The sequence below is a fragment of the Taurulus bubalis genome (genome assembly GCF_910589615.1).
Source record: "Taurulus bubalis genome assembly, chromosome: 18".
NCBI lineage: Eukaryota > Metazoa > Chordata > Actinopteri > Perciformes > Cottidae > Taurulus > Taurulus bubalis.
Genome location: NC_136606.1, coordinates 5229022 through 5251001, shown reverse-complemented (window position 1 = coordinate 5251001; position 21980 = coordinate 5229022). Strand labels below are relative to the sequence as shown.

The 21980-nt window shown below is 40.8% G+C and overlaps 1 protein-coding gene across 1 annotated transcript; it reads left to right on the top strand.

The window, feature by feature from the left end:
• Window positions 1-1462: 1462 nt before the first annotated feature.
• Window positions 1463-18005, top strand: pld1b (phospholipase D1b; the record flags this gene model as incomplete). The annotated part of the gene is made up of 25 exons (XM_079234574.1): window positions 1463-1601; window positions 1704-1867; window positions 2367-2509; window positions 2646-2757; window positions 2849-2914; window positions 3006-3064; window positions 3389-3481; window positions 3721-3873; window positions 4503-4652; window positions 5310-5393; window positions 5848-5929; window positions 6487-6597; window positions 7137-7319; window positions 7836-8055; window positions 10071-10199; window positions 10309-10427; window positions 11198-11311; window positions 11473-11583; window positions 12168-12256; window positions 13121-13234; window positions 13626-13675; window positions 15147-15281; window positions 16742-16895; window positions 17088-17205; window positions 17781-18005. The coding sequence occupies 25 exons, from the start codon at window positions 1463-1465 to the stop codon at window positions 18003-18005; spliced, it is 3117 nt and encodes a 1038-aa protein (XP_079090700.1).
• Between the last annotated feature and the right edge of the window lie 3975 nt (window positions 18006-21980).

Below are 21980 nucleotides of genomic sequence, written 5' to 3'. Positions count from 1 at the left end.
CTGTATGATTCAAATTAATCTCTAATTTAAATCATTTGTTTTCTTTATAAATTGTCAACTGAAAACTTTCAACTTTTTTTCTCTCCAGGAATTTTACATTTCAAACATAATTTGTTGTTGAGTGAGTGGACACAGTATTTGTTCTGGAGGATGAATTATAAATATGAAAGTTTAAAATAAATGTTTTAAATTCAAATGTAAAATCTGCCACGAGTTTCCATTCAGACTTTTTACTCAAGTAAAAGTACAAATACCACAAGTTAAGGTCCTGCATTAAAATATATTTTTCTTCAGTAAAAGTATGTACATTTAATCAGGATAATGTACTTGAATTATTGAAAGTAAAAAGTACTCTTTTACAGTAAGCTGTAAAAAAGAAATAAAAACATAATAATTTAATTGAAAAGCTGCAAATGTTCACATCCGTGATTTCTTTACATTTTAAACCACAACATTCTTGCACTGAAAAATTATTAAATTATCTGTTAATCCACTAATTACAAAGCAAAATATTTTTATTAAACTCTTAACATATTTTGTGTGCAAAAAACTTTGATTTGCAAAGTACCTGCAGCTTTCCGATAAATGTAGTGGAGTAGAAGTACAAATTAGCATGAAAACAAAATACTAATATTAAAGTACAAGTACACAACTTAGGTAATTATACGTTCCATTCATCTGCAGCAGCTCCTCTCTGATTGGCTCACAGGTTTTTACAGCATCACTAATGACGGGTGACTCATTGACTTCCTGTCGTCATCGTCTCTGCATGTTTCATTCATGTTTCTGGGTCAGTTTCTGTTTTTAAAAAATCCCTCCAGTTAATCCTCCTCGCTCGCCGGAGGACACACGAGCAGCGCCTGACCCGCTTGTTTCCGACACGCTCGTCATCGAAGGAATGCGGTTGCATCGCATTCCTGCGCTTCCCCTCCGCTAATCCGGTGGTTTGGATCGGCGTCTCCTGTGAGGAGGGACGGAGGGGAAGAAGTGGACGGAGGAAAGATGGGGGGGGGATTTAATGCTGCCGATCATAACTGAGGATTGTATACTTTTTAAAGACGTGCCAGTGGTGCCGAAATATCCACGAGTTGTGTTTTTTTTTTTTAAATACCTGAAAATAAGCATTATTGATTGATTGTCCGGATAATATCGTCCCGTTCCGACTTAGATCACACCGCACGAATTGAGTCAGATGTTTTGAATGAAAAACAACAAATTCTTCTCGAATTCTTTGGGGAAGTATTCTCTTTTTTAAATTGCCGTGTGTCTTGATTACTAAAACTGGATGTAGATCAGAGTGGGACGCCTGCTTTTCGCGTTGAAACGAGCCACTTCCGGAGGTTTCTGCCTCTAAATAAAAATGATTAGATTAGATAATTTAGTGTTCCACCCTTTTAAGCCCACTTTCCGTCCCTTACCTGTCCCTCCAGGTGAGCCTTGGGCTCCAGACTGAGTGCTAGCCATGCTGCGGCAACAGGAGCCGAGCTCCAGCACCCTGCAGCTGGTGGCCAACGACATGACCGAGATCATGGACAAGCTGGACAGCCGCGAGCTCGACCTGGAGGACGGCGAGTACGACACGGCCGAGGGCCACGCCTCAGGTGAGTGCATTGCACCATCGGCGTTGTCACACACAAACACACACACACACACACACAGATCCGTGTCACACATCTGTTTTGTGTGTGTTTTTTCTCCTGCAGCCGAGCGTTTGCCGTTCAAGGCGATCTACCACCTGGTGGGCTTCAAGGAGTCCGAAGCCAACGTCTTCCTGTCCTCGCCGGTCACGGCCAAGATCCTGGAGGTGGAGCGCTTCACGTCGGCTCAGGACCGCTTCAACGTCACCACGCAGAGGAGCGTCAACAAGGTGCTTATTGGTGTTATTGTTGTTATTAAGCTTCAAGTTCTGTTGCTCGGCTCGTATTCTATCTGCAAGATGCTGCAAGAACAACAAGAACCCAAACTGTATTTCTCCTTCAGTTGTTGGAACAAGCTTTTTTTGACATATTTACACATTTTGCACAATCCAGATTCTCACCAATACAACGACCTACATTAGAAATAAAAAGACACGAGCAGATGAAACATAAAGAACAGTGAAGCTGATGAAGCGTCATTAGTTTTGCAGGCATTTTAATAAAGTTTAAAGTATTTGAACAGTTCGATTTTACGACTACGACACCGAACCGGCCGAGGTTTTGGTTTTATTTCCTCAAACAAACGTACGAGCGGTGACGTCGTCGGCTCTGACTCACTGAGGAGACCAGTGAATCCGAAGAAGAGAAAGAAGAAGATGCCAAACGCGGAAAACTTAAAAAAAGTGAAGCCTTGAAGGTCACTCTCTGACCTTTTGTGTCTCTGCTCAGGCGTTGCCGGCGGTGTTTAAGATCGAGATGAAGCACGGGGAGTTCACCTGGCTGGTGAAGAGGAAGGAGAAACACTTCATGGACCTCCACCGAGAGCTGAGGAGCTACAAGACCTTCATGAAGCTGCCGCTGCCGACGCGGAGGTAAAAGAAAAACAGATGATCTCTGGTTTAAATTCAGTTGAACTCAGACTAGAAGCGACGTAGACGACTTATTTTTGCTCCGCCGACCCGGGGATTTGAACCGGCGACCTCTCTCCCTCTCTCTTTCTCCTTGCAGCCACACGATTAAGAGGCAGTCGGCGGCGAAGAGCGAGGGGAGGCAGATCCCCAACCTCCCCCGAGGGGGCGGAGACGAGCTGGAGAGAGACGGGCAGGTCTCCAGTCGCCGGGTACGCCGCCAATCACCCGCCGGATTTCACTTTATTGAGTCTGACTTTTATTGTTTGTTATTGTTTATTGTTTATTGATCCCATGTTCCAGAAACAACTGGAGGATTACTTGAACAACCTGCTCAAGACGCCGATGTACAGGAACTACCACGCAACGGTATGTGAATACGTACAACAAAAATGTACGTATTAGAAGTTATTAATAATAAATGTTATTGCCCAACAACAAAGTGGTTTCTCTCTCTCAGATGGAGTTCATCGACATCAGCCAGCTGTCTTTCATCCACGACCTCGGACCCAAGGGCCTGTAAGAACACGTTACCTTCCCTCTCTAATGTTAATGACGCTCACCTTGTGTTCCATTCATTTGCACGTCGATGTATTTCAAGTTAAACTTTAATGCACGTTTAAAAATCAACCAAAGTGCTGAACACGATGCAAATGTATTACAAAAAAAGCAAATGTACAATAAGAACAAAAGAAAACATAAACCTAGCGAGACAAAAATAAAGCAAAATAGTTCTCATTAAGGAAATCAATCATTTGATAAAGAAGCAACAATACACTATAATATCTAAAGTTTTATAATACACATATTTACAGTATTTTTTATTTATTTTCTGTCTTCCAGAGAAGGGATGGTGCTGAAAAGATCCGGCGGCCATCGAATCCCCGGCTTGAACTGCTGCGGTCGCAGCCGGATGTGTTACCGCTGGTCCAAACGGTCGGTGATCAAACACACGGTCATCGTTCACTTTGATCGCTTTGATCGTATTGATCATATTGATCATAAGATAGAAAGTCACTTTCTTTCTTTTTTTTGTCCATCCAAGTATGATATTTTGAAATTATGTAAATATTTTTGTTCGAAAGAAGCTTGGCTCTGAGTGTGTGTGTGTGTGTGTGTGTGTGTGTGTGTGTGTGTGTGTGTGTGTGTGTGTGTGTGTGTGTGTGTGTGTGCAGCTGGCTGGTGGTGAAGGACTCGTTCCTGCTCTACATGAAGCCGGACTCGGGCGCCATCTCCTTCGTGATGCTGTTCGACAAAGAGTTCAGCATCAAGATGGACTCCAAAGAGACGGAGACCAAACACGGCGTTCGCATCGACAGTCTGTCCAGGTGAGAGGCGCACCTGTGTGTGTGTCTGTGTGTGTGTGTGTCTGTGTCGCCGGCCTGTGTGTGTGTGTGTGTGTGTGTCTGTATCTGTGTCGCCGTCACGTCAAGTGGAACCTAAAAACTTGAATAATAGAATAATACGTACAGACATGTATGATGTTTCTGATTCGTTTTGTTCTGAATGTTTCATTTTCATTTGATTTTTGATTTTCATTTGATATATATATATATATATATATATATGTATTTATTGTATTTATTTATTATATTTTTCCAACAGTCCTTAAACACTATATATATATATATATATATTATTTTTTTACATTTATTTAATTTAATTTTTTTCAGATTCTCAAATTTCCAACAGTCCTTAAGTTAAACTCTTCTGATGGGAAACAGGAAACCAAATATACGCTTAGAATTGCAAATTTCATCAATATCACTTCATTCTAAGTGTCTCATTTAAACGTTTTCCCAAAAAATAAACTATTTGCAGTAACCAGATTCTGTAAAAAAAAATATTAAATTCTGAAAACATGAAGGACTCGGCTGAGACCAACAGTGAAATTTCAACTGAACTGAAGGTGTGTGTATGTGTGTGTGTGTGCGTGTGTGTGTGTGTGTGTCCACAGATCCCTGGTGCTGAAGTGCACCAGCTACCGACACGCCCGCTGGTGGGGTCAGGCCATCGAGGGCTTCGTCCAGAAGCACGGCTCGGCCTTCCTCAAAGACCACCGCTTCGGCTCCTTCGCCAGGGAGGAAGTGAACATCCCCGCCAAATGGTAACCAAAAAAACAGTGTTCACCTTTTTGACATTTTAGCTGACTGATTTTAGCATCGGTGTTCTTTTACGGTGAAACCTTTTTTTTTTTTTAAATGGAGGAAAACGAGTTCACCGGCCGCAGCCAGCGGTCTCAAAGTGGCATAAATTAGTGGCGAGCACCAGATGTTGGTGAAAATGTCTAGACGAGGCTCCCAAGCAGTTGGAAGAGTGTGCACATGCGCGTGTGTGTGTGTTTGTGTGTGTACGGGTCAGCGTGTGTGTGTACGGGTCAGCGTGTGTGTGTGTCTGCGCTGGAGTAACCTGACACAAAGAGAGAGAAAGTGAGCCTCACCTGCTCATCACCTGTCTCCCAGCTGGGCAACACTATACTGTCTGTGAGACTGTGTGTGTGTGTGTGTGTGTGTGTGTGTGTGTGTGTGTGTCTGGTGTGTGTGTGTGTCTGGTGTGTGTGTGTTTCTGGTGTGTGTGCTCTTTTAAAAGCATAATAAAATAACAGAAGATGGAGAGGTTGAAAAGTGAGAGGGGGGAGTGTTTGTTTGGGTTGTTCTTGCTGTCTAATGGTGTGTGTGTGTGTGTGTGTGTGTGTGTGTGTGTGTGTGTGTGTGTGTGTGTGTGTGTGTGTGTGTGTGTGTGTGTGCGTGTGTGTATTCTACAGGTATGTGAATGGACAAACATACATGGAGGACGTGGCCAACGCCCTTGAAGAAGCCAAGGAGGAAATATTCATCACAGACTGGTGGTAAGTTTGTGTGTGTATGTTACAAAGAATGGGGATTTGTTCCTTTCTGTGTTTGTGTATTTGTGTGTGTGTGTGTGTGTGTGTGTGTGTTTGTTTGTCTCAGAGTGCAATGAGTGATCAGAAACCTCCTCAAGAGGTGACCGCCAAGTGCAAAGAGATCTGTTACAGTCTGAGGGCTCTGACTACTGTTATACTAGTGCACACACACACACACACACACACACACACACACACACACACACACACACACACACACACACACACAAGACACACAGACACACAGCATGTAGTATTGAACTGTGTGTTTGTGTGTGCGTAAGTGATTTACAGTGTCTGCAATATTGGAAGAAGTACTCCTGAGTAAATGTTAGTACTGTAGTCCTCCTATCAATACAGTACAATAAAGTACTGCCATTAAACTATATAAGGAAAGTAAAGTATTGTCGCTCCACAGGTTGAGTCCAGAGATCTTCCTGAAGAGGCCGGTGGTCGAGGGGAACCGTTGGCGTCTGGACTTCGTATTGAAACGCAAAGCGGTGAGCAGGAAGCGGCTGAAACTATGAGCTATGAGAAGTGATGGTGTGGAGGACTAAAGCTGCCATTATAATAAATAAATAAATACATATTTAATGAAATAATGGAGAAAGAAAAAAAATAATACTATCAAATACACGTGCACGTTAATTTAGAAATTAAATAAAATGCACAGAAATTGAAAAAGAAAAAAACATTTATTTTCCTACTTAATTATATTTAATTTAACCAGTTAATTATTTTCTGTTTTTAGAATTGTTGCTACATGACTGTTGGTCATAGATGAACTCTTCATGGCTTCATAGTTCCACTGAGGAGCTCAGAATTTAATGTTTTTACAGAATCTGTTTAAAGTAAACGGTTTATTTTGGGCAAGATTTTAAATTAGACTCGTAGAATAAAATGTTTTTGATAAAATATCACATTTTCAAGCTTTTTCTGACACATGATGTGTTCAAGGACCGTCAGAAAGATGAAAATATGACAATAATGAGTCTTTTTTGTGTGTGAAGAAAACATGGTTTTCAATCCTCGCTGTCGGTTTTCGTTGTTTCCACAGCAACAAGGCGTGCGGATCTTCGTGATGCTGTACAAGGAGGTGGAGTTAGCGCTGGGCACCAACTCTGAATACAGCAAGCGGACGCTGCTGACCCTGCACCCCAACATCAAGGTGAGGCGCTGCATTAATGTACCTCTGCATGTTTATCATACAAACATGTTCTGTCAAAATGTATTTCTGTTTTTATCCGTTTCCATATCTATTTATTTTTATTTTTGTATTTCTTCACCCATAGGTTAAATATGGGACAACATGAATAAATTGGGATGTGATTAAGTATCTAAATATTTATAGATTTTTTTTTTTTTTTTTTTTGTATTTATTTATTATAATAAATTACTCATTAAATGAATAAATTAATTCACGGCAGCTTTAGTTCTCCATAGCTTTAGCACAAAGACTGGAAGTATTATTTCAACCCTTAATATATATATTACGCAGATGAATGGGTCATGAATGGGGATATTATCTATAGAGTCCAAAACTGTTTTTAATACCAGGTTGTAAACATGTTTATTTCTGCTGTAAAGTTCAGCATTTTAACATAGAGGTCAATGGGGATTGACGTGATTCTGGAGCCTCAAGTGGCCATTTGAGGAACTGCAGTTTCCTGTCTGAGTTCTTGCATGTTTTTATTTCTTTCTCCAAAGGTGATGCGTCACCCCGACCACGTCTCCTCCGCCGTTTACCTGTGGGCGCATCACGAGAAGATCATCGTCATCGACCAATCGGTGGCCTTCGTCGGTGGTATCGACCTGGCGTACGGTCGCTGGGACGACAGGGAGCACCGGCTGACGGACGTCGGGAGTGTTACACTCTCACACTTGGAGCAGGTCTCATATGCACACACACACACACATGCACGCACGCACGCACACAGACACACACACACACGCACACACACACACATTGATGCCCGGACAAAGTCATATATCTTCTTCATACTCTAATGTCTAAAGAAACTCCAAAACCCATTGATTTATCTATAAAAATACATCGTCGCAAAGCTTAAAACAAGAAAACATTTATTATTTTAACTTCACATTTCAGAGGATTCCTGATTGTTTTTTATTTAACTAATGATACAAATTGGATTTAATCATCCAATCTTAGATAACATTATTTTGTTTATAATAACTATATTATACATATATATATATATATATATATATATATATATATATATATATACATGTATATTATTATTATATAATACATATATGCATATATATATATACATATATAATAAATAAATATATATATGTATTTATATATGCAATGTAGTTTCAGTGCTTTTGTTTTGACTCCACCACCCTGATTAACGCTGAGCGTGTTTAAATGATTCTCAGACGGAAACGGCCTCTTCCAGCATGGCCGCCCCGGCTAGCGGCGGCACCGGCGGCGCCCAGACCAACGGGAAAGCCATCTTCACGGTGACGGACTCGGCGGACCAGCCCAGGCTGAAAGGTCAGGGGAGGCTGAAGAGGACCAGGTTCAGCATCCGGAAACACCTGCAGAAACACGGACTGGCCCAGGCGGACAGCGACAGTGAGCTGGAGGAAGAAGAGAGTGAGTGGATATATATTTATTTCATGTGTGTGGTTGTATGGGGTACATGTCCATAGTCAGTGTATTACTACAGTATTACTACAGTGTATTACTACAGTATTACTACAGTAGATGGAGTATCAGCAAGGGAGCAAAGCAATGTTCTGCTGTGGACGTATTTCAGACGCCTAAAAGAATCAATATCAGTTAAAGTGAACGCTATATTTATAATATTTTCACCACTTTACTTTGCTGTCAGACAGGCGTAAAAGACACAGGACTCCATTGACAAAAACTGTGATTTTACCTCACAGAACACAGGAGCAAAAACAAAATCTTTAAAATAGGAGGCAGAAGGAGAGCAGCAGCACCGTCAGTCTCTAAGTAAGTCTCTATGACAGCAAGTTAAAGAGGAAAAAACATTCTAAATATAACATAAATTAAACTGATATTGATTCTTATGGGTGTCTAAAATACGTCCATGGCAGAATATTCCAACCCCACTTAAAACAATCAGAAATATCCATTTTTATTGTTTGTCAATACTTGTGTTTTACACGGTGTAATAGTTGCTCTCAGTGGTGAGGTTGTGTGCCCTCCGGCAGCCATGTTGGCCCCAGAGGCCATGGTGACAGCAGCGGCCATGTTGGCTCCGGAGGCCCTGGTCACAGCAGCGGCCATGTTGGCTCCGGAGGCCCTGGTCACAGCAGCGGCCATGTTGGCTCTGTGAGCCCTGGTCACAGTAGCGGCCATGTTGGCTCTAGGAGCCCTGGTCACAGCAGCGGCCATGTTGGCTCCAGAGGCCATGGTCTCAGCAGCGTAGTCGGTCTAAGACGTTTGTTGGCGTTTTTTAAAGCTTCTCCTCCGGCAGCGATAGCCTCCATCTGTGGTGCCGTCTCAGTGTTTGTGGCCGCTCTGTTCAGGTTGGTCCAACAGCATCAGCAGCCAACACACGCTGATCCCCAGCCGGCTGGTGGAGCTGAGGACGGTCGCTCCCATTGGCCAGAGTCGGGCTGGTGAGTCGGCGGCGCTGCCGAGTGCTTTGCCGTGGTTTTGATCTGGATCGAACGGCCTTTGGTGCTCTGAGTTTGCAGCTTGTGTCAAAGGTCGATTCTGAAAATGTTTTTTCCCTACTATTTAATTGTCTTGTGTCTTTTTTTGTTTGAAAAAAGGTCAAATATCTGCTGGTTTTCACATCTCAAATATGACAATTTGATGCTTTTCTCTGATTATTATATAATCTTGAACTTTAGTATTGGACTCAAACAGGAGATTTGAAGACATCTCTTGGGTCTTGATTTTAGAATTAAGGTGATTTGAATACAAAAAAATAATCTTTTAACCACAATGATAAAAACAGGCAAATGCGGATTTATAACTAATGAAAAAGACAGAAACAAGCACGACTTAGCGGGGAAATGTAGAGCAGCAGTACAAGGACATCATGTGGCCTATAAACCCTGATATCTTTCTGTGGTTTTACTTGATACTGCAGCATGTAATCTCCTGCTCCTGTTCCCTAAATTATTATTTTAAAACAAACATATATGTCCCTGCTGCAGCACACAAGGCTTTTTTATCAGCTGCTGTTCGCTACTGTCAACAAATGAGGTCGTAATTACTTTTAAATGTTTGTTTTAATGTATTTCAGGTAAGTGAAATGATTAAAACAAATGTGTGCGGTGAGTGCAGTGTGCATGTCTCCTCTCTGAGGTTTTATGAGGTGCTTTCTTTCCTCCAGCTGCTGTTTAATTTCTGCCGTCAAAGCATTTTCCAAACACCAATGCATCACATGGTTTTGGGTTTTAGACCACAGCCATATGTGGTGTTATCACCCCCACTGTGGTCTTCGGCACCTGGATCCCCAGATTGTAAACCAAAACCCAACGAGTTCCTCAAAAGGTTCCTCTTCTCCTGAGAAAAGTTGCTTCAGTCAAAAAAAGGGGCTTAATTTGTTTAAAGGTTCCTGCAGTGAAGACTCATCTTTTAGTTGTGTTGCACCGATAAATAACTGTGTGTGTTTGTGTGTGTTTCAGGAAGCGGCTCAGTGCGTAGTCTGCACACGGGTGTCGGGGAGTTGTTGGGAAACACGCGGTTCTGGCACGGAAAGGACTACTGCAACTTTGTGTTCAAGGACTGGATCCAGCTGGACAAGCCGTTCGATGGTGAGACGCTCGTCTCGCTCACATGTGAAGAAGATGTTCGGAGATTTTTATTTTTTTATTTTTTATTTCACCCGGGGCCCCGTCCTCCTTTCTCACATCCCCGTTGCAGATTTCATCGACAGACACACGACTCCCAGGATGCCTTGGCACGACATCTCCTCGGTGGTTCACGGGAAGGCAGCTCGGGACGTGGCCAGACACTTCATCCAGCGGTGGAACTTCACCAAGGTCAGAGGTCGCGCTGCTGTTGTCCCGATTCTAGCCAAATGGCTCAAAGTATTCACAAAAATCTGCATTTTTCATGAGCTGTTAGTGCCACTGTGTAGAGCCCTTTCTGACGGGGAACGAACACCAGACTCCATTGACAAAAACAGTGATTTTGTTGGTCTATCGCTGCCTCCATCTGTGTGTTTTAAAGATCCGGTTTTAATTAATCAAAGTCACACAAACTAACTAACGGTAGGGCAGCAGCTCCTGTGTTCTGCAATGTAAAAATGTCTGTTTTTTGTTTTTCAAAAGAGGTGGAACGGAGAAAACGGCTCCAGTCCCCCGTTGTAAAGGGCGTTAGACACCTAAAAGGAACCGAAGCCGTTAAGCTCAAAGACACATGACTCCATTGACAAACACAGATACATTTACCTCACAGAACACAGGAGTTGCTGCTCTACTTCTGCCTGGGTATTAAACCAGCAACTCCTGTGAGCAAGTTCTGTGAGGTACAATCTCTGTTTTTGTGAATGGAGTCTGGTGGGAAGTTAAGGAGGTGAAAATATTCTAAATACAGTGTTCACTTAAACTGATATTGATCCTTTTAGGAGTCTAAAATACGTCCTCAGCAGATTATTGTTTCTTTTTAAGTATCCCTTTTTAAATAACTCCCCGAAATAATCACCGTCCGGACAGAAGTGATGAAATGAAACAAATCTTTGGAGTATTTTTTATTTGCGACCCTGCAGCCGACCACGTAAATCTGATGTTTTCCTCTGTTTATCTGCCAGCTCGTGAAGCCGAAGTACCGGTCTCTGTCGTACCCGTATCTGCTGCCCAAGTCTCACACCACCGCCGGCGAGCAGCGATACCAAGTCCCCAACTGCACCCCCGCCAAAGTGCAGGTCGGCTCCTCCTTCTTTATTTTGTTTCAGCTCGGCCGCCTTTAAGACTGTTGCGTTGTAGATTGTAAACAAGTTTGAACATTGCATCAGAGCTCAGACGCCTCAAAAGCAAAAAAAGAAGAAAGAAAACTTCCTGTCCTCTCGTTCCTCTCGTCCTCCAGATCCTTCGCTCGGCGTGCGATTGGTCCGCCGGCATCAAATACCACGAGGAGTCCATCCACAACGCCTACGTGCACGTCATCCAGAACAGCCAACACTTCATCTACATCGAGGTACTGCATCCACAACAGTCAAACATTTTACTTTATTTTACTATTTTGTCTGTTTATGTCTGTAGATTTCTCATAAATTCACCAAAAGTTACCATTACATAATGCCTTAAACCTAACATTTCATAAAACTTGTAATACAATAAACAATCTTCTTAATGTCAGTGATGAAGTGATGAAGTTTCATGGTTATCTATCAGTTCATTTTAATATCAGAGCCTCATTTATACTACATTTATTAATAAATACATGGTTTTAAGGGATGTTGACAGTATTTTCTGATTTATGGAATGAAACAAAGAGATATCTAAAACCTCATTTTTTTTAACCGTTGACTTTAATATGTCAACAAAAAGAAACAATCATTTTGAGCCTTTTTTTTATCCAATTTTTGTATTCATGTTCTGGAAATGTTTGATAAGATAACACTGCATTTACATTTTAAAACATAACATTTCAAAAACTTGGAAAAGTTTCTGAGTGATGTCTATGAGTTAAATCTTGTATTATTTAGTCATATAAACTGGTAACTGGTCATTTATTGGTCATAATTGAATTTATATTAAAGTTGTGTGTTTGTCTTTCAGAATCAGTTCTTCATCAGCTGTGCAGACAACAGACAAGTTTTCAACAAGATAGGGGACGCGATAGCTCAGCGGATCATCAGAGCATACAAGTAATAACACACACACACACACACACACACACACATGCACACACACACACACATATAAGTATTACATTAGATTACACACACTTTGTAAACTGCAGTGTGTGTGTGTGTTTAGCCTCGGCTCGAAATACTCGTTGAATAATTGTCTTTGTGTATGCTTATCTTGAACCGACTTCCAGGAACACACACACACACACACACACACACACACACGGTGCATGTTGCTGGGTGTGTCTTCCAGAGAACAAACTGATGTGTGTTGACTTTGTCCTCTGTAAAGATTTATTTGAATATTTCCCCGTTTGAGCTTCCGTCTTTTTTTATTGTTTGTTTTGTTTTTCATCACTGTGATGATTTTGTCGTCCGGGATGTCAGATCTTCAGAGGACACACAGGAAAACACACACACACACACACACACACACCTGACCTGATTTCTCTTCAGCAGCACACACAATCCAGGACGGCTTTAATAAAACCGTCTGTCTCGTCTCTGAAAGGCTGAAGGAAACGTGAAGCGTTGACTTCCTCGTGTCTGAATAAATCCTCAAGGTGCTTTCTCTCGTCTCCTCGGCCGTGAAGCTGTTAAATTACACAGTTATTTAGAAAGTTATTGTGATTTTATGCTCCGCTTGGATCAACTTCCCAAACTGCCTCACGAACCTCCGTGAACTTGCCGCATACATGCTAGTTTTGTTGGGGGGAAAAAAACGTATTGACCGAGTTTGTTCACCACCTCACGGATGTTCCAGGTGTGGGTGCTGGTTTTGTGACCCAGCCTCACGGACACCTGTTCACACGGTTATTCTGCTCTTTTGTTCCGGAGACGTTAAGACGTGTCCTCATCAGGTTTTTTTTATGTTTTCAGGGAGGGAAAGAAGTTCAGAGTGTACGTGGTGACGCCTCTGCTGCCGGGCTTTGAAGGAGACATCAACACGGGAGGAGGCAGCGCCATCCAGGCCGTCATGCACTTCAACTACAGGTGTGTGTGTGTGTGTGTGTGTGTGTGTGTGTGTGTGTGTGTGTGCGTGTGCGTGTGAGAGACATAGCTGCCTTTAACCCACCTTCTGTTTGAGTTTGTCTCACGAAGGTTAAATCCCAGTGATGGACTATTGCCACACCTCACCTCTTTAACACAGTGCTGTAGGTGTGTGTGCGTGTGTGTGTGTGTGTGTGTGTGAGTGAGAGAGTGTGAGTGTGAGGACGTGCCATTCCTTTTGAGGCTGACATTCATTGTCTAGCTTGTATTCTTGAGTAAACACTCAGCCCTCCCCATGCAAACACTGTGACACACACACACACACACACACACACACACACACACACTTGAGGAATGTGGGCCTGCTGCTCATCCGTCCTTCTGTTTCCTGCAGGACCATGAACCGAGGAGACTTCTCCATCATCTCCCAGCTCAAGAGAGAGAGTAAGCCAACGACCGTATCCGCGTTTCTATTTTGCCGCTCTTCCACTTCCTGACATTGCGCAACAACATTTTCAGAGACTTAGCGTTAGTAAAGGGCTTCTGCGTTTGTTCCTTAAAGACGCAGTGCGTCGGATCTGGCGCCGCCTAGCGGGGAGGTTGCAGATCAACATGTATTTCTGTTGTATCTATTATAAGACAAGTTATAGGACATATGATATCAATAACTTTACATTATCGACAACAAAAAAGACAACAACAAATATAGATATCATATAAAACATTCAACATGGAATACATGGACAACAAAACACATAGAAAACTATACAAAAAATGCAGTTAAATGTCTTTTTAAGCATCTTCTGAAACATTTTATAGAGAAAGTTTTTCTTAAAAGTCTTAAAAATAATAAGAAATGGAGGCTCATGGGAAATCAAGACGAAACAGGAATAGTATATTTTAATTGAGAGAGAGAAGTTCAGTTGTTTCTATCTTTGGTATAAACACCGTGGCGTTGCTCTCCACCAGCTCAGCTGTGGTCATCTGGGACTCCGTACTTGTGCTCGGCTCTATAATTCATGTGTGTGTCCCGTGTCCGACGACGCCGCTGGTGTTCGGGGTTTCCGTTGACCACACAGGTCGTAACACGGAGCCACTCGATCCTTCTTGGGAGTTCACAAACGTACTTCTGTCGAGGTCATTAGGGGGATTTGAGGGGTTGGGAAACTTAAAATGCCCGACATGAGTGTAAAATTATGTCTGATCGGAGTATAGCTAAAAATATATTTAAATTGGGACATTATTCATGGCCATCCCTGAGATAAGGGTTTGAAATCGTATGTTTAATACGAATGATTTGTCATTAAAAAAACAATTTTTTAATGTCCCAACATAAACACCCCAAAACAAGATAAAATAATCAAATTAAAATAATTACATTTAATTAAACTATACAAATTATGAATAAATATTTGCATTATTATTTTCCATTCATTAAGTGCAATACTTCAATAGAAAATAAGTTAAAATGTCCGCCCAAAAGAAATAGCTTCCCGGTCTGGATGAAGACACATGAACCGCAATGAGCACAAGAAAAATGCAAGAAATCAAAGAAGTGTTTGTTCTCTATTCAGTTCATCTTTATTGTGCCTTAAGGGGAAATGTTGATTTACAGTAAAGAGGGAAATGTGTACACACAGAACTATGTACTGTGTACACACAAAACATAAAGGAAAAATCTCATTCGTTTTAATTTGTTCCTTTTAATTTCACTGCATGTTTTTTATTTGTTTTCTTGTTTCCTCCATTGATGTCAGATGAATGCACTTTACATTATTACCTCGTGTGTGTTGTTACTCTGACTTTCTTCATAAATATCAACGTGCAAAAAAGTGTTTCGGCGTGTCCTTAATTTGGTGATAGCGATGTAGTTTAGTCCCAACATGACTCTGACTGGTCTGTTCCTGGTTCCCAGTGGAAGACCAGTGGATGAACTACATCTCCATCGCCGGGTTGAGAACTCACGCCGAGTTGGAGGGGAAGCTGGTCACCGAGCTCATCTACGTGCACAGCAAGATGCTCATCGCGGACGACAACACCGTCATCATCGGTAAGTCTATCGATGGTGACTTGCTTGAGTTTCTCCATCGCAAGATTAAAAGATGACAGATGTAATGAAATATCCAGACAGAACATGTATAACATTATAACATGTATGATAGAGGAGACGGAACATGTATAACATGTATGATAGAGGAGACGGAACATGTATAACATTATAACATGTATGATAGAGGAGACGGAACATGTATAACATGTATGATAGAGGAGACGGAACATGTATAACATTATAACATGTATGATAGAGGAGACGGAACATGTATAACATTATAACATGTATGATAGAAGAGACGGAACATGTATAACATTATAACATGTATGATAGAGGAGACGGAACATGTATAACATTATAACATGTATGATAGAGGAGACAGAACATGTATAACATTATAACATGTATGATAGAGGAGACGGAACATGTATTACATTATAACATGTATGATAGAGGAGACGGAACATGTATAACATTATAACATGTATGATAGAGGAGACAGAACATGTATAACATTATAACATGTATGATAGAGGAGACGGAACATGTATTACATTATAACATGTATCATAGAGGAGACGGAACATGTATAACATTATAACATGTATGATAGAGGAGACAGAACATGTATAACATTATAACATGTCTGATAGAGGAGACAGAACATGTATAACATTACAACATGTATGATAGAGGAGACAGAACATGTATAACATTATAACATGTATGATAGAGGAGACGGAACATGTATTACATTACAACATGTATGATAGAGGAGACAGAACATGTATAACATTATAACATGTATGATAGAGGAGACGGAACATGTATAACATTATAACATGTATGATAGAGGAGACGGAACATGTATAACATTACAACATGTATGATAGAGGAGACGGAACATGTATAACATTACAACATGTATGATTGAGGAGACGGAACATGTATAACATGTATGATAGAGGAGACGGAACATGTATAACATTGTAACATGTATAATAGAGGAGACGGTGACGTCCATTTTAATATTAAAGAAGCCAAAAAATATTTTAAAAAGCTTGAAAATGTTGGAAAGAAAAGTCTTTCTGACAGGAGAGAGAGCTGCCGATAAAAGCAACCAGCAGATCTCAGATGATACTTTTCTCATAATTTTTCTGTTTTTTTAACTTGACCTGGCTCCAGACACATTAGAGCAGGACCGTTGTTGACAAACTATTTGGCTTCATGAAAGATTTTAGACGAGGAACTTTCATGTTGTATTGATTCTGGCGCCCCCTGTGGACTAAAGTGATAGTATCTCTGAGCGCCAGGCTCCATAACTTAACCTTAACTTTGGTTTTAAATAATTTAAATAATATAATTAATAATAGACTGCATAACCTGCAGTCTGAACTCAGGTGTTGTGGCGCCCCCTGCTGGCGGACTCTGACCTCACTTGTCTTGTCCCTTTGCAGGTTCTGCCAACATCAACGACCGGAGCATGTTGGGAAAGAGGGACAGCGAGGTGGCGGTGATCGTGGAGGACTCGGAGACGGTTACCGCGGTGATGGACGGGCAGGAGTACCAAGCTGGAAAATACGCCCTGCAGCTCCGGCTCGAGTGCTTCAGGTACTGAGACACAGTTATACCATATGCTGTTTTACAGTATGAACCTAAACATTTGTATAATATGTCCCGTTTAAAATTCAACACCACAATATCAAGCCGAGAGATTGTCTGATTCTGATCTCTCCCTCCCTCTCTCTCTCTCTCTCTCTCTCTCTCTCTCTCTCCCTCTCCCTTTCTCTCTCTCTCTCTCAGGATGATTTTGGGCGCCAACACGGACGCCTCCATCGACGTGTCGGATCCCCTCAGTGATCATTTCTACAAGGAGGTCTGGATGGCGACCTGCGCTCGCAACGCCTCCATCTACCAGAAGGCGAGTCCGCTTCTTGTTCCTCGTGTTGAAAGATTTGATTTCAAAATCAAATCCTGAAATGTCAGTTGTGTTTTTAAAATAGTAGTGATTTGAGCAGATTTTATTTCAGTTTTGTAAAACTGTATTTACATTTGTTTGAGTGTTAATTTGAATTAAATGTGCACTTTAAATTACTTTAAACACCTGGAAATTATATCTGACTAGTGTTTCTAGATAAAGAAAATAACAAAATGCAGTGTGTTGCTGAAATGAAATTTAAAGATATATTGTGTTGATTAGTAGAGCGGATTATTATAATTATTTATAATAACCAGAAAACATTTTACTATTTAAAATGAAACAGAAAACTTTTTAACATTAAAGAGTTCTGGTCACATGATGATCCTGGTGAAACGCAAAACCCACAGATACAAATGGATTATAATAAAATACATATTGTAACTGGAAAAATTGTCATTACAAATTTCAGGAATTAACCAGAAGAATTGAAGACAAAACTAACACATTTTGACAAATTAGTTCAGGACCAGTTCTGACTTGTCCGTCCTCTTTTTTTTCTTCTTCTTTTTCTTCAGGTCTTCCGAAGTCTGCCGTCCAGCGACGTCCGTAACATCCTGGAGCTGGAGGGTTACCTCGCCAAGCCGGGCCTGGACAAGGAGGACCCGGCCCGGGCTCACGAGGAGCTGAAGAAGATCCGCGGCTTCCTGGTCCAGTTCCCGCTTCAGTTCCTGTGCGAGCAGAACCTGCTCCCCCCCATGGGCTCCAAGGAGGCCATGGTGCCCATGGAGGTCTGGACCTGAGGGCCGGGGGACGCCTGCGCGTTCATGTGTTCACGCACAACATCCGGAAGGCTCGCAGGTTAAAAACACCAAACTCTGGGGCCATTTTGGAGGTCATAGCGGCTGCAAACAGCCTTTTTTTAAACTGTTTCAGTGTATTTGTATTTACTCCTTTTTAATGTATTTTTTTATAGTTGCGTTTAAAACATCTGTCTGTTTGAGCTGCAACGTTCCTCAACGTTGTTCCGGTCTGAGCAACAGAAACTAAAAGTTAGGAGTTAAAAAGAGAGTTTCTTTGGAGCAGTCGGATAAAACAAATGTATGTGGAAGATATAAAAAGGAAGGAAATATTATTAGAAACATCCGTCACAGTCTTTGTGGTTGTACCGACTACAGTTTTTCTTTGCCTTGAACTTTCAATCTGACTACCGAAAAGGTTGTTTAGATAATCTGGAAATTAATCTAAACTTCCAATCTAAACTGGCAGTCCTTTTTTTTTTTTTGGTGATGTGGCCACATACCAAGATTTCATCCCAATAGGATCAATTACGAGTTTTAATAAAATACAGTTTTCCTTTTTACAAGGACAGTGTGTAGGATGTGGTGCCATCTAGTGGTGAGTTTGCAGATTGCAATCATCTGTCAATTTAAATTACCCCGTCTAAATTAATAACAACAAGCGCATGCTAACTAAAATGTCTGCACTCAAGTCCTTAATTAAATGAGAAAGTACTCCAAGTACTCAATTCACACATGACTTTACAAAACCACGTTTCATATATGCTATTTATTTATTCACAGAAAACGTTCCATATCCTGATATACACCGTTATCAAGTCATGACATTATCTATATTGTGAGGGAAGATTTTGGTCATATTGCCTAGCTAGCCCTACCTTCAGGTAAAAACATGAAAGTCTCTCTAGTTTCAGGGTTTGATTTGTCCATTCTGGGCTTCTGTAGAAACATGGCGGACTCCGTGAAGAAGACCCGCTCACGCATTCTAATAACAATTCTTAGTTGAAGATGGTTATACACTAAAGAAAACATAATTTCAAATATAACGTTCCATTCCCACTGAGGATCCCCTTAAGATGTAGGTTTTTAGCTGCAAAATGACTTCCAAAATGGCGTCGGGCAGAGGTCGTGAACCGTGCCTTGGTACCAGCGGTGCCGCTGGACACAGACACACTGACTCTCAGAGCTGATGCGTACACAGTGTGGTGGTTGTTGTTGTTTTTAAAAGGACAACAGGATGTACACAAACAAACATGGAGAGGATTCGACAAGCATGCGGCGCGTTGACCTCTACGGAGCCTCACGTTTACAAGAAGGAAAAATAAATAAAGTTACACACCAAACCACCAGGCTTTCACTCTACAATTCTGCAACACTATGCAACGTCCAGGGGCCGGCGAACGCAGCTCTGACTCTTCTGTGTTTATGGGCTTGAAAAGACACGAAAAGAAAAGAGACTTTAACGAAGACAACGACGACGCGGAGACGAGGATGAAGAGCTGTCGGCCATTTTGTCTCATATCTCTGAAGCTTTTTATGTCAAACAGGAAATCACAAGTGCCAAAGATGAATATACTGTAGCCTGATGTTAAAACAATGCATACGTTCATTACATTCCTCATACCGTTCTACATGTAGCCTTAAGTGACCTGTTGTTATGCTCTGATCTGCTCTTTGTTGTTCCTTTGGCAGCACTTTACTTCACGGGTCTGTAATTTGCAATTAATAACGTTTTCTTGGAAAGAGCTAATGTAATTTTGTGCTAATTACAATAACGGGGAAGTCTTTATTTATAAATAAACATTTATTTATAGGTTGACTATATTGGAGATGTTACTCTACTTCTAATAGTTATTTGAAAGTGTGGACAAATAATCTGTCTTTCCAGAAAACTGCCAGGAAATTACAGACTTGAATAAAGTGTTGCCGTTCTGTTTTTATTTATTTTTAACAACTTTTAGATTGATGCATGATACATTTATTACAATGCTGCGTTTCATTAATGTCAGCAAGTGGGAAATCTTGAGCAAGAGCCAAGTTTATTTAAACGGGCAATGTTTGTTTGTCAGGTAACGTTTGAGCAAGTTCCTTCTGCACCTTTTTGTTTCTGCTGCCCCCAAGTGGCCAAAACAAATATATTATTGCAGCTTTAAGGTATTTATTAGTGCAGTTTAAGGTTTTATAGTTTAAGTTTAACACTTATCTAAAAAGTTAGAAACAATTATGTGCAGTCTTTAACGCTAAACTCAACATCAGCGCATCACAATCAGTATTTTGTAATAAAAAGTTGCAGATATTCCGACGTTTCTGGAACGCAGCATCGATGTTCCTCAGTGTCTTCCTCGTGGGTCTGTGGGTGATCTGCATGACGCCGTTCTGTGCTATAGATTTGGCACAAGACGATACCCGTAGCTGACAGCATGACAGCAGCTCGTTGCCATTAAACACGAGAGATAAAAGCATGAACCTTGCAAGCTGAAGTGGTTGCCTTTTTAAAAAGCCGTGGACATTATTGATGCTCAACGTCGTGCCTACGAGCCGTGATTTGTCCAGATGCACTTAAACTTCTGTTATTTCTGATGGAAAATGGGACCTTATATCTGCTCTTCTTTTTAATATTCCTCTCTACCTCCCTGTGTTTCTACCTCCTGCTCCAGTGCATGTAAAGTCCAGATAAAGTCATCTAAAAAAAAAAGGTGACATTGCAAACAGTAAACCAAAAATGTTACTGTTTGCAATGCCCGACTGTTAAAATCTTAAAGAAAGTATATTGACACACAAAAAAACGAATTCACCCTCCAGAGATACGATTACATCATCAGCAAAGAAGTTGATTTTGATGGAAGTGTTTTCTGTGCATTCGTAATAACTGAATTAAAACCCAGAAATGTTGATATGATTGTTGTTTTCAGTAATGTCTTAGTAATCGGGAGCACAGGCGTACTGTGCACATTGATTCATACCTAGTGGGATAACGTCTTTTTCACAGCTGACGTTGAGCGGTTTAGAAACGTGCGCAGTAACTTTTTCTCTGTCCGTCTTTTTAATCACTGTGTCTCTATGAAAAATGCACTATTTGCACAGACTGTTGTTCTCTTGTGGCGACCCCTTAAATGATCTGCACGTCATTTGTCGCTTTTTGTGAAATGGATGGAATTAAATAAATGATGTAATAATAATTCATTAAAATGTGACATGTAGTGCTCATTTTATGAAACAGTGTTGATCTAATCATAATAAATGTGATAAAACCCTGTGGTAAACTGAAGGACCACGTCACCACTGTGTGTGGGATTCGATGTAAGCAAATTTTACTTAGAAACTTGTTTGTAAGCAGTTGTTGACCGTTAAAATTCCATTACAATAACATTTACATAAAATGATTAAACAAGTAATACAATTTTAGAGATTTTTTCCAGGGGTCATTGGAGAAAAGGGCTTGGTTGGAGAAAAACAATTATACAGAGATTTATGCTATAAGCATTTGTGTAAAATCTGAATGAATTCCTCTTTAGAATGTTTTTAAGTAGAATTATGTGGGGTTGTAAAATAATATTCAGAACTATGTTTTCATTAGTGTATAATCATAATGTATTGTTATTATATATCATAATAAAACTAAGAATTATTGTGTTTTTATTAACTTAGAATGAGCCCTTCAAATATACATATAGGTCTTTTTCCGGGAGTCCGCTGTGTGACTACGGTAGCCCAGAAGGGACAAACTTCACACTGGCTCTAGAGAGAGACTTCCATCGGCGTTACCAGGGTTTTGCGCTCCGGTTAACGGAGTCTTAGCAGAGGGGTATTCAGTTGGTTGCAATCTGAAAACTCACCACTAGATGCCACCAAATCCTGCACACTGTCCTTTGAACGTTCAGCTTATTTTATTCACGACACATAGATTGAAAAAAAAAAAAAAATAACCACTTAAAATATTAGGATTGCAGAAAGAAATCTAAAAAAAACATTAACAAC